Raw genomic sequence first — 14,575 nt, 5'->3', positions numbered from 1 at the left:
ATTTCCCCCTTCTACGCCTTTCTTCTTCCGTCGTCGTCAACCCCGGTACCCATATATATATTATATGTGTATGCGTGTGTGGATGTGTGTCGTATATGTGTGGGTGTGTGTGTGTATGTTTACGTATATATATATATATACGTGCGTATATATAATATGGAAATGCGCGTGACGCGAAATAACGAACCCGGAGCACACCGACGACTTGAGGAGCCGGGGGGGGGGGGGGAGGGGAGTAAAAGAAAAAACACACGCATGCAGCATCCGTATACGTGAAGAAAGAACAATATTATTCTTTTTTGGCCGCCGCCGTCGTTACCGCCTCCTCTCGCCAGGTCTCCTATTCTCTCGCGAATCCTCCTGACGCGCGCGCACGTCTCCGCATATTTATACACACATATATATATACAAGACGCTATGTACATACATACAATTTCCTTCGCGATCGCACGCGCGGGCCTATGTGTGTGAGTGTATACAGCTGTATGTGCACACGTAAATATAGTGTTATTTGCGTGTCTACATATATATGGGACGTGTGTGTGTATGAGTGTGTGAGGCCGCTCTAGAGGAAACTACCGATCGATCTCTCGTTAACTCCCGGTTCCTGCCGCCGTCTTTTGCCCCGTTTTGCACACACGCGCGACAGGCGATTAATCGGCCCGACCGGATATACGCATATATAGTATTATAATATATACCTATATAGACGCACTATTAATGCACATCCGAGTTGCCACTTTGAGTTCCACACGAATATATACGCGTGTTATATACATGCCGACGATTTCCCGGCTGGCCACCCGCCTTGCGCCGTGTCCGCATTGCTTTCGAATTTTTAAAAGAAACGCCAATATAAACAATGTATAAGGTTGACCGGCACGATAGTGTGTTTCCGCGATGAGGTCATACACTATATGATACATCGACGCAACAAAAAATAATTAATTATATATTGTTTGCTGTTTACCTATATAAAATTATAATTTCCTATTGGTATATATTATTATAGATTATTTCTATTCACTAGATTATGCACTATGAAGTTAACATTGTTTTCAGTCTGAACATTTTTTATATTGTATGTCTAGCTCTGTCGATGTTCTTTCATACATTTACTAAAAGTAACCTACATTGTATAGGTATAGTAATGCCATCACTTCACAGTGTTCAATTATGTTCGTGATATAATTAAGTATATTTATTATCATATTATGAAAGTGTGCATTTTTCTTAGGACCAAAAAGACTATCAGGTACCTATTACGTAAAAACTTTGAAAACACTATACTTGAAACTTTTGCGTCATAAGCAAGCACATTCAAAGGCTTTGGTTTTAGTTTCGGAATTCCATATACAGAGAGTGGGACGTGATCGCGTACCAAAGTATCCCTATATAAAAAAAAATACCTAGTGCTTATTATATATATCGTAAACTTTAAAAGTACAAAAGTCGAGGACCAAAAACTCTGGGTTTCGTTCTATATTTAAAAGTAATAGGGACTGAGGGTTGTCGGGGAAATAGACATTATCTCGGTGATTTTTAACTTGCTATACATTCCTACACAGTAGGTAGATTGCCAACAATTATATGAATCTATACTCTGTCCAGCGAGAGAACGCGTTGATTCTACGCATCCCCCCGCGTCCCCTTGCTATCGAAACCGGCTCCCTTATGGCATGGTGTTGCGTGGGGGAACCTGCAGTTTTGGTCGGTGCGCGGTGCGTTTTTTCGCTGAACTGCAGACCATATAGGTATGGGTATATACTTAAGAAAATACTAATCAGTAATCATAATTTAAATATAAGATATGATAAACTACCCTATTAGTGATAGATATACTGCCCGTCTCCTTTGCTCAGAATCGATTTTTCATATATTATAATGCTTTAATATCTACCTATATATCATTGTATTCAAATTTAACCCATCCATTATTAAAGCGTGATCTACTCAATCAAAAGTTACAGCAGAAGCTACCCTCCTTCTGTTTTTTTTGTTTGCAATTCATTTCCCGGGTTTGCAAATATTTGGCAATACATATACAAGATAAAGTTAGGGAGGGGGTAAAATATAAGTTCCATGATTATGGTTCCAGCAGGAGTGCGTGTGATGAGTGATCGAAGAAAATGACACATTTTCAGCAGATTGTCTTATTAGCAGCGTGCCAGCGTTCCATAATATAATAGTTATACTCGTAAATCTTTAAGCTTCGTCCCCGAACAATTAATACATTATACACCGGTGCATTAAATCTCGTTGAAACTGCTTATTATTTAAATCATTATAAATATTATAATTTGATGACTATAGCGATGGCTTTCAGAAACAAAAGTTAGTATCCATATGTATTATGTATACATAGGAGGGGGAGGTAGGGGGTAAGTGCAATATACGAATTTTGTATAGAGTACAACTCTAAGCCGAAACCACGCGATGATACTACCTATGATGAGTGATGACACAATATGGTTGCGATTTTGCATACATTCATGCGATATAGTTTAAAGAGACAGTGGCCGAGAGGACAGTACATAATACGCAGTAGAATAATATTGCTGTTATAGTGTTATAATTATCATGACTAGTGTACAGATAGTTGTATATACATATAGGTATTATAATCTCAATAGGTCGTTTAAATGAGCTTTTGAATTCCTAGGACTTGAGTCTCACCTAAAATAATATAATTTTTCATGCACTATAACCGACTTTCTTTATTATACACAGTTCTCGGACCTATGCATAAAAAATCGTAGTTAACAGTTTTGAGTTTAGATTGCTAACGAGAACCGACTGCTAGCTAAACACAATATATACCTACTTAAAAGGCCACGTCATATTATAATGATATGTCATTAGATGTTTGTTTTCGAAAATTACGTTGTTTTACGCATAATATTTAATTTTGATAAGTATACCTACGTCGTTCTGCACACAGTACCCATATAACAATATGCATATTGTATGATTCTGAGAGTTCCGGGGTAGTTTTTATATCGTTACCATATTATATACAATTATAATATTATTATTATACGAGTGCATATAAGTTCCGTGAATTATTTCATTATTAATTCCCATCGTATATAATTTCTCGTTCTCGGAGTTGATGCGTATTATAAGTTTTACGCGGAAAATTATAAAAAGTCCCGCACCGTTGTGCCCTCTTTACTGTTTTCAGCGAATCGCATAAACAACAACAAACTACACGTCATTATAATTTATTGCCATATAGTCAATGTGCGCTTCCCGAAGTTTTCGTTAATTAAATTTGTACGACACGACGGCGCGCGAGTCGCGTTTCAAAGCGTATACAAACTTCGTGAAACGTTGCAGTTACATAATATTATAAATCACTCGATTTTCTTTTGACCGCCGACACACAATATATTTAATCTACAGATATCCTGCGTACATTTATGGCGCGAATTTCCGAAAAATAAAAAAATAAAACTTGTTTTAACCCCTACAAACAGTCGCGGAAAAAGTCTGCGGCGATCGGTCGCCTTCCCCGCGCGCCCCGTCGTCGTCGTTTCGCGCGCAACAGCAAAGCAATATCAATTTTTTAGTTGTTTATCGAGTTGGCCTTTTCTTTTTTAACATTCAGACCGAAGTACGTGTGCAGAACGGGTGGGGGTGTAGTGGGTTTTTATTTATGACGCGGTGTCCGTCCGGTCCTAGGGGCATTATTTAGAACGACCAAAAAAGAAATCCCTCGAGCGCTTAAGTCGTTGACGTATATATATACACTATATAATATATTATTATATAGGGTGTTGAATTTAACTTTGTGCGCGACAATTATTTACACTACGGCGAGGCGTGGATGGCGTTTGTAAAAACAAATAACAAAACTAGTACAAAAAGAATAAAAATAAATAAATATGGATCATAATTATGTCAGACCCAGACGATGTGTATTGCAAAACGTCAAAAATTGTCTGAAATGTTGACAGTTAAAGTACAGATAATATATAATAACTATATGAACTATTTTCAAATCCTCTAGATACGCACTGTGTATATTATTTGTTATAACTTTATATGTAATGATTAATATTATTAAAATATAACAATAACGATGTGAATAGGTACTGAATAGGTTATAACAATGTGTAAACTATTCCAGCGTTTCTCAAACTGTGGTAAGCGTACCACTGGTGGACAGTGGTACAAAAAACTGCAAAAGGCTATATTGTGGTACGCAAATGACCACGTGTGTATAGGAGGAAAAATTGATAAATTAATACTTTTACTTATGTTTGGAACGGATCTAATATTATTTTATGTTTTGTGTAAATAGGTAGGGTTGTACTAAATTAATAATTATACACCTAAATTATTATTTTTATTATTATTTGTTAAACATGTGTTGAAATTGTATTAAAGTTCTATTTTATTCATTAATGATACATGACCAATCCAATTTAATAATACACCAGAGTGGTACCTACCCGAAAATAGATTTGAGAATCTCTGTGCAGTACATTTTCTGTGGTCTATACACTTTACACTGCGTGTCTTTAATTTTATCTCTTCGCTGCTTATTATGTTACAGATTGTTGCGGAGAGGATCCATGTTCGTGTTTTCCACCGACCAAATCAGACGACTGCTGAATATGACATTTTTTGACAGCGGCTCAACTCTGATCGATTTGGGCGCCGGTGACGGAGCCACTACCGAAAAGTACTTGCCGCTGATCCGTGAGATCTACACAACCGAAAAATCGGGGCCGATGATCCGGATTTTGGCTGAAAAGGGTTTCAGGTGAAATTTTGCTCTGCTGTCCGCCTATTGGCTATTAATATAAATTATAATATATATAATGTGAATATTAAATACCTGCAGCCCCCGGCCATCAGAACGATGGCGATGGTGTGGGGAGTTTGATGTAAATGTGTAATGCACTCCAAGATTAGATTACCTAAAGGTAATACGTTATAATAAATAGATTTCATCTACAGAAACTATCTTCATTATTTTTGATGTCAGCATTTTCGCATCTCTAATACCCCTCCCCCCCCCCCTCAAAATCACACATACACACAAACACTAATTTGTTCTATACGTATGTTGTATATTATGTATAATATTATGTTAGTTTATTAAATCCAAACAAGAATTAATATTGCATGTAGTATAAAACTATGTCCCCGCCCTTCCCCACTTTGGAATTTCAAAATCAAATTAACTCTATTCGTTTGTGCTTTTAATCCCGTCGATTGTGCTCAACTTCTTCCAAAGTTATTCAACTTTTAAAGTGGGGGGGGGGGGGGGCTGGAGACATGCTTAGCCTCCCACTTTGGAATTTCAATACAAAATAAACTCCATTCGTTTATGCTGGTTTGTGCTTTTTTAGTGTCAGGTTCAGTATTTTTCATTCAATATTAATTTATGGTTAAAAATAAAACTTCATCTTAGATAAGTTTCAAAATATTAGGAACCCTTATAATAATTTAAAAATTTATTTTTTTATACCACTTATATAACACAAGATAAATTTTTAGTAGCCAGCCCACCGACACAAAAATGTTTGGTGGGGTAATCTAAGCACTTGCACCCTTGTTCGACTACAAAAATGGGTTTGGTTTCCAAAATACATAGAATAGATTTCAAGTACCACCTGTATCACAATCACATCTTTAGTGTTGGGATGTAAGTCCATTTGTTGAGTCTCAAATATGTTTTTTATAACTAAAAATGGTGCAAACTTAAAAAAATAAAAACTATTTTCTAATCCGTAAGGGTATGGGTTTTCTGGCAAACCAAATATTATAAGACCATAAAGCTAAAAATGATTATTTAGATAGCTATCACCAGATTCGCCAAATGAAAATATTTTTTTTACAAAGGGTAGTAGCTGGGGCCTGGGACTATACATTTCAACCACCAAATTTCAAAGTTGTATGTCTCAGGAATGGATAAAGCACAAATGACAGAACTAAAAGCACAAACAACGCACAAACGAATGGAGTTAATTTGGTTTTGAAATTTCAAAGTGGGGTGGGATATGGAACTATGGCGTTGCAAGCTTAAGACTGCAGGAGTATACCCAAGTTTACGGCTCTCGCTTACAGTGTCGTGGACCATATGTTAGCGAAGTGCCCTAGTCACGAGCCGTGGGGAAACAGGTGGGACTGAATCGTGTCCGACCCCAACCTGAGTCGTCTGAGGACCACCAGCACTGAGCTCTCAGGCCTAGGAGGACAGAGAGACTTGGAGTTTTAGTTGTTTTTCCGGATGGTCCTAGTGGTGGCTAATATCCAAAAAGAAGAAGAAGTTTACCATATTTTTTGATTAATATTCATTGTTATAATTTTCTCGAACTGCTGAAGTAAATGTATTATTTTTATCTGCGTATAATTTTGCATGTTATATTCTTGTTACACATCTCCAACGGGTATAAAGTGGTCTTTTTTGTTACCTATTCGATCCAAAATTGTACTTAAAATTACAATAAAGAACCATACAGCCACCCATTTTGGTTTCTAAGAATTCATTTTTTTTTATAAAATCTAATCACTAGTCACTATCTTCAATACAATTAGGTATCACAATTTATCTCAATGAAACAACGCAAAGAAAAAACGTAATACCAATAACTATTTAGCACGAAAGTGGACGACTTACTAATATTAATATAACTTGATGATATTATTTGGAGTGGATGAATAGAGGAAACTACTTTATCTTATTTAGTAAAAAAGAGGACATGGGCAAAATGGGAGAAAATATTTTTTGGACGAAGGTACAGTCAGAAAATTTGAAGACTGAGCACAAATGGAAACCTGTAGATATAATTAAAGATATACAAATATGAAAAACTTAGTTGGGTCAAAATTGCAGTTTTTATTTTCAAGAATTATTTAACATTAATCAAGAGTTACCACGATATATGTATATCATTATATGTAAATAATATTAGTACCTAGGAATATATAAGTAATAAAAATGTTTTGATTTTTTTTTCATTTCATACCATTATTGAATAGTATTCTATTATATAGTATATATAAATTTCCAGTTGGGTAAAATATTAACGATTGGATATGTAAATATAATTTGTTTATTTTTTGTTTCAAAATGACAGCTATTTTTACTATAAAAATATTTATTTTTAAATAGTAATCCGTGTGTATATTATACGTAAGTATTCAATATTTCATAGTTTGCTATCTTGTATTTTTAAGTGTGTTTGCCAGATGCAGCACAATTGCGCACTTTTTCCATTTAGATTCTGAGCGGAGCAATGAATGTATTGATTTTATAATCATGTGTGTCTGTAATCAGTAATCACACCTAATGGAACAACACAAATTTTCGAAATTTAAATTTTATTTTTAACTATTGTCGATTGGTCAAAAACCTTGGACATTTAATTCAAAGTTTCTCATCATAAGTTATATAATTGTAATGAAAAAAAAAATAAACGTTAATCCAAAATAATTGTTTATATAAGTGTCTGAAGAAAGAATTTGAACATCATTTGTCAAAATCACAAAAGTTGAAAATTATTTTGAATTAGAAATTCATAAAAAATTTTCTTTTTGTGTACCTATCGAAGATTTGAAAATTCAAATAAAGTTAACTTATAAGATTTTCTACTTTCAACTAAAAAAAGAGTTTGGTTGAAAATCACATAATTTATTTTATTATAGTTTGAAGTTCTATCTCTTACGAAATTGGATATTCACCCGCAAATTAACAATTTCTTATCGAACTATTTCTTATTTTGCTGTAATACAAAAAAAAATAACCGTAATTTTCTCAAAATATTTATTTTATCATTTTATATATTTCATAACATTTTCAATATATTTTGACTCTTTTTGTGCTACTTAGTATTTGTTGAAATTTCTAATTTAAAAATTTTTTTTAATTTTTTTTATATATTACAATAAAAAAATATTCAGTAGATCAAAAAGCTTGAAAATTTAGTACAAGATTTCTCTTAATTTTTTATAATAGGAGATCAAAAAAAATTAAAGATACATAAGCATTTAAAATTCAAATTTGTTTAAATTAATCAAATTCATGAATATTTTCAAATCATTTTGTAATTAAATATGTATAAGATGTTCAATATCTTCATAGCTAAGAATTGAATTTTAAAACAAGGTTTCCTATAAGAAGTTCAAAGTTCAAACTATAACCTAAAAATCTAAAAAATATATTATCACAGTTTCTCTTATAGATATATTTCAAAGTTTCTTCTTTTCAGCTAAATTTTAAGTTGATTCTTGAAGCTTTTAAAGTATATTATTATATTTTATACACACAATTATGGTATTTTGGAATACAATGTTTTCAGCAAAAAATAATTCTACCTACTATACTACCTAGGTACTAATGTCTAATAGTAAAATAAATTATCTTAATAACAATAATATCATAAATTATATTTAGTAATAGGTATAATAGCAGGCTGAAAGACCGTCTAGACTTCGCTCAGAATCGTTTTTCGTATAGGTATGATTTTAGGTGTATCATTGAATACAAATTGTACACATCCATTACAGTGACCCACTTTAAAGACCTAATGTACAGCAAAGCGGTACCCACTTGTCCATCTTTTTTGTGTGTAGTTGTCATACTAATTTGGTGCACAATCATGTTATAATTTTTCAAATCAAAGAATGAAAATGTGCGCAATCGTGCTGTATCCGTGTTTTCCTGCAGCTTTTACATATATTAGATCGAGTTGTCTTATGCTGTGTATGTAATTTTTTTACGAATCGACCTTTTTACGAACTGCTATTCTCCAGCCGCTTAGGACCACCATTTATCAATATATTTTTACTAAATAGTTTTGTCATTGAATAAAATAATAGGTAATATAAGTATGCTAAATTTTTAAATAGATGAAGGTGCACTTGATTATTCTTAAGGATTAAAGTATGTATAGTCGTATGGATTTTGTATCATGCTGTTCATGCTGTTCATGCTGTTCATGCTGTTCATGCTTATTCATTAAATAACAATACTGAATACGTTTTAACTTGTAATAACTGTTTACATAGTTCAGTATTAAAAACTCAAAACGATTGAGCAAATAAAATAAAACACAAACAAATTGGTTTTTAGGTACCTACAAAATTCAAATTGAACATAATTTTCTTTCACTTTTAGAAAATATAGAGCATTACCTAGAGCTACCTAATAAGAACATCGTATTAATATTTATTTACTCTTTAAAAATTAAATATTTGTTGTTTTTTATTTATTACTATAGCTTACAAGTAGTAACATACATTAAATACAACTCTTAAAAAAATGATGATTGTTCAACTCTTGTGGGGTGTAACTTGCTGCAGTAAGTGCAACTCAGCCACCCTGGTAGGCAATATGCAAAAATTCGATTTGATGCAAGCTTTTACCTTAACTGCCCGATTAACAAATGGCAACCAATAAAATAATAAATATTTATTTCTACTAATTATTTCTCATATATCCAATAGCACCAATTTATAAACAAAAATGTCTATAGTAAATTTCAAAATCCCTGTTTGAGCACCTCCCGGGTAGGACCTACCGTGTCCAATTGTGAATCTAAATCATCCCGGGAACCACTCAAACACACACAAACGATTTCATCAAAATCGGTCCGGCCATTTAGGAATGCATAAAGGACAGACAAACATTAATTTATACATATATTATCTACGAATACCTACACTCGTGGCTCGTACTAACCTTATCAATTTATTAAAATCAATTTTCCTATAATTTTAAAAACATTGTAGTTAGCCAGCATTTGCAGATGGTGCTATATATTTATTTACATAGACGATTGCATCGCCTTTGCCCATTACCTATTAAAGTATATAAGTACATAATTTCGTTTATATTGATCTTTATACTATCTGTATACCTATGATATATCAATATATGAATGTTAGTATGTATTTATATAGTAGTATAGGTTCCTACTTTATCTAAGTAATGATGTGTTGTAAGCAGATTGTTGGACGTCGACACGTGGTGGACTCGTGAAGAGAAATTCGATGTGGTATCGTGTCTGAACCTGTTGGACCGTTGCAGCAATCCGGCGAAGCTCTTGGAAGAAATGAAAAAAGCCTTGAAACCCAACGGCAGGATCGTAGTGGCGCTGGTGTTGCCGTACAAACCCTACGACGAATTCAGTGAGTACAGCAGCCCTGCTATTGTAATAAAATATAATAATATAAGTCTATAATGCCGGGTTGCATAAAAAATGTGTTATGATCTAATAAAATGTAATGCTTCAATTGTAAATATTATGGATCAATCGTGGGATACTAAATAATGGTTAAGGAACCTTAGATACTATTGATACTTAGATACCTACTATTGATTCGTTAAATGTTTAGTGATTGTGCATGCATTGTAAAAGTATAAATATTAAGTACCTATATATATGAGTATTTTATTTACTCGAACCTAGTGGCGTAGGTATATAGGTAAGATTTAATTTCGAGAGTAGGGGGAGGGCTAGGAAAGTTGATCCCACTGTGTTTTACGCCATTGCTCGAGCCAGTCTCTTTACGATGTGCTACGTTTGCTGCAGCGCATGTAGCACGCGCTATTGCAGTTGAAACGAGCGACTTCATCAAAACACTTATCGAAATGGATTTAACGTGCATTTCAGCATTTGTATTATGTTCCCATACTTTATACGAAAACGTCCGAAAAATCTTGAAATATAAACTTGTATAGCCTAAATACAGTAGTTAAAAATCTGGACCGTTAAATCGTTTTCAATACACAATAATCTGATATTATATTATGATAGTATATAACGAGAGTATCGCATCGAACCGTTTTAACCACCATTCGTACTTCTATAAGTTATAACAGATGCGCGTATACCGGTATAAATCGTATAATATAATATAGGTAGTTTGGTAGTTACTAGTTAGTATATTGTGTATCATAATATATTAGAAATATAAATTAAAACAATGTCGACAGGCTATTGTAACTTGTAAGAGATGCCATATTGACATCTCATATAATATTCATATATTCTTCTACAGTTTTACCGTTTTACACTCATTATAAGTCATAGTACCTATATGTGATGGGAATCCTCTCTAGTTTCTGGTTTATAAAATCGTTAAACGGGATGAGGTGGGATTGTGGGAAGTTTCTTATATGCCATTCGGTTATGCTCTCTCAACATAATATAAATAAATTATTTGCACACGTGATTATGAAAAATAAAAATGTTTATTTACGTCTTATTCTCGGTACGCAGGTATATGATATTGGTATCTAAGGGTTGATTGCTGTAGGCACTCGAGTGGGGGTGTCAGATACCAGAGTAGCAGGAATAGCAGCCATCGCATGGCTTATGATATATAGGTGCACCGTACGGCGTACACAGTAAAAATGAAATTAAAATTGAAATTTATAATGACTAACAAATATATTTTAATACTTTTTAGTGCATAAAAATCCGTGCTCTAAATGCATTATCCTTTAGGTACTGTACCTATAGGCTAATGCATTTAGAATTATAAAATAATAAAATACAATTGTATATAATCCGTGGTAATAAACATTATTTAATTATACAACACTATTAATTACTATTTAAATTTTCTCACCAAATTTATATTTGATTCTAAACACTTTTGTGTGTACTAACTGTGCCTCTTGCACCTACCCATAACTCATCGATTCAACATAGAAATCGTGTCAACAATATTTCAGCACCAGCCCAGCTAATGCCAGCCTTGGCATGCTCCTTGCCAGGTATGATTTGAAATATAACAAATATTCCAGCAATATCTGCTATAACAACGGCGCTTTTGAAATAATCCTAAAAAAAAAATGTAGGTATTGTGGTAAAATGACGAGCAATTATTAGTCGATTCATTTTGTACACATACTCATTTTATATGTAAAAAATGCGAATGGGACATTAATGCATTTATTAGTTGCATGTTATTACCGATTAAGTCAATGTGGTTATAGATGCCTTGTTGGCCGGAAAGAATAATCTAACTAACATCTTGCACACAGTGGCGGATTTACAGATTTATCATGTTATATTATATAAACTATGATAATTTATTACATTAATATACCTGGGTTTATTTATATACCTATCTCAAATATTATACTGAAATAATATACTGTTAAATATTTATTTTTTAATTTTTCAACAATCATACGTTCATAATGTATTATTTTGTAAACAGATTCCGCGGAACCGGAACAAAAGTTGCCCATCACTGGCGTAACGTTCGAGGAACAGGTGTGTTCGGCGGTGCACGACGTGTTTGAACCGTCTGGACTGGAAGTTCTATGCTGGACAAGACTCCCATACCTTTGCGAGGGTGACCTGAGCCAGGATTACTATTGGCTGCACGACGCCGTCTTCGTGATGTCCTCGAAAACACCGCCGCAAGTCGTCGAGAACGCATAGCACTCCCCAAACAATGTACAGAGTGATTCTCTTGTTATCGCCATGTTAGTATATATTACCACAGATTATAAACAATTTTATATATCCCTGTGATGTTACAGTTATTTTCTCGGTGAATTTATGTGTTTTTGAATACATTTTCTTGCTTACAATAAAAGTAACCAGCTGAAGCGAATACAACACACATTATCGTGTTTGTTTTTTATTTTCTGAAACTATACATAATAAGTATTATAGATACATTTTTTATTTAATATTACAAAGTTAAATATTTCCCTAAGAAGTTTAAAATGAAAAAAATATCTCTAATTTTGAACCTGTGTTATTAATCAGTGACGTTTCTAGTGTATACTAATATTACACTCTGAGGAGGGATGTAAAACTATTTCTGTACAAAATATGCACAGCATTCATATACAAATGGGTATTACCTACCTATGTCCTATATACAGGGTTTTATTTTATAATACAAAATCTAATGTTCTACGACTCTACATGTAAAATAATATCAATTACTTCTTTTGTATTGTGATGTTGGTTTTGTGCACATTTGTACAAACCTGCTTTTTTATGGCCAGGAAAGGATACGACCATTCGCTTATTGGGACGTCCTACCCACAACTGTAGTCTCATCGCAAATTTCACCTATTCTGTGGTCCAATGACTAGTCCGTTGTATTTATGTTTCGCACGACGCACTGTACCCATACTACTATAGGTACTTAATCAATTACCTATATGATTTTAAGCTTTGATGAACCATGAACGGAGTAGTGAACCAAAGTTTTGTGGACTTCCTATCCTATGCCATATTGCAGTACTCATCTGATCTTAAATTGAAATGTTTTCAAGTCTTAACCAACTAACCACTAGTTGGATATTCTATTTTTATACGTTAAAACTATCAGAAAAATATTCTGTTCCAGGATTGTAAATTTAAAATTTACCACCATTTAAGTTAATATTCAAAAGCCGACTACGATAAAGAAAATTTTAAAAAATGTTGTGTTTTAATGACTAAATTATGTTAGAAAAATATTTTCCCCAACATAAATTTACTGAGAAAATGGCAGTACCTACTTATATTAATAAAAAAAATCACCCAGTACATAATATAATATAATATACGAATTCACCCGCAGCGATCATGTCTTCGGGTAAAATTAATTGATGGAAAGGTATAATAAAAACTCATTTGTGTATGTTTAGTATTAAGTTTAATTTTTTTTCTTTCGAATATAATAACATTACGAACTACAATATAATTAAATCACACATATTTTTTTTTATACATCGGATTTAAAACTTCTTAAGAGTACATAATAATATTATGTCGCAAATACATAATCATTATCATAATATAACAATAAGTGTAGTCTACCTATGGGCTATATTTATGTAATAATATATACGTACAACACTATAAGGCATCGTTCAAATGTCGGGTTACGAAATTGGCAGGGATGGCATGAAAACCTTAATACCTTATAATATGGAAGTCCCCACCAAATTTGGTAGAGCAAAATTTGGACGACCTTTCGGTCTACAGTAGGTACACATAATGCACTTTACACAAATAGGAAAATAAAGTCGAAAACTATGCATCAAATTTTGGATTTTGGTAAAAATTAAAGAATGGATTAGGAAAGATCACAGATACGTTTTTTCTTCAAATAAAGACAACTAATATATTACCATACTATTAAAATAATAGTATTGAAAATACATTACATTTTAAAACACAAATCACATTTTTACTGTAATAATATTGACTCATTTTTGTAGCTCAACGTTAACATTTTTGTTTACAACTGCCCAGGGGCGAACTGGGAATAAAAATTAGCCTTTTGGAAACAGAAAACTCAGACCAATTTTGTGCTAATAATAAAATGTCAGCCCAAATTTTCGCCAGGCACAGGCAGGGATTGCTCACCCACCACCCTAGTCCATCCACCCGCCCCTGGCCCCTGCAATTGACACTCTCTTAATAAATGAATATTTATTTTAACCACACATTTACACAATCAAATCTATACTATCATTTTTAAACATGGTAATTTTAAAAAATAAATCATGATTACCGTGTTTCTAAATAATATAGTTACAAATATGTAAAAATGTTCACAGAAAATAACTGTTATGATGTTGTTGTTTAAACAT

The 14,575-nt window shown here is 33.0% G+C and overlaps 1 protein-coding gene across 6 annotated transcripts in view; it reads left to right on the top strand.

The window, feature by feature from the left end:
• LOC132943404 (protein-L-histidine N-pros-methyltransferase) overlaps nt 1–14,575 on the top strand; it is a 128,717-nt gene that overhangs the window by 107,440 nt on the left and 6,702 nt on the right. For 3 of the 6 annotated variants that reach the window (XM_061012381.1, XM_061012377.1, XM_061012380.1), the window contains 4 exons: nt 4,562–4,771; nt 7,130–7,150; nt 9,965–10,146; nt 12,190–13,623. In XM_061012381.1, the coding sequence (XP_060868364.1) occupies nt 4,562–4,771; nt 7,130–7,150; nt 9,965–10,146; nt 12,190–12,416 (640 nt within the window). In that variant the 3' untranslated portion in view covers nt 12,417–13,623. Of the gene's footprint in view, nt 1–4,561; nt 4,772–7,129; nt 7,151–9,964; nt 10,147–12,189; nt 13,624–14,575 lie in introns of those variants that run through there. The other 3 variants (XM_061012379.1, XM_061012378.1, XM_061012382.1) reach the window with 2 other exon arrangements.

This window comes from Metopolophium dirhodum, chromosome 4 (assembly GCF_019925205.1).
Source record: "Metopolophium dirhodum isolate CAU chromosome 4, ASM1992520v1, whole genome shotgun sequence".
Taxonomy (NCBI): domain Eukaryota; kingdom Metazoa; phylum Arthropoda; class Insecta; order Hemiptera; family Aphididae; genus Metopolophium; species Metopolophium dirhodum.
This window is presented reverse-complemented; position numbering and strand designations above follow the sequence as displayed.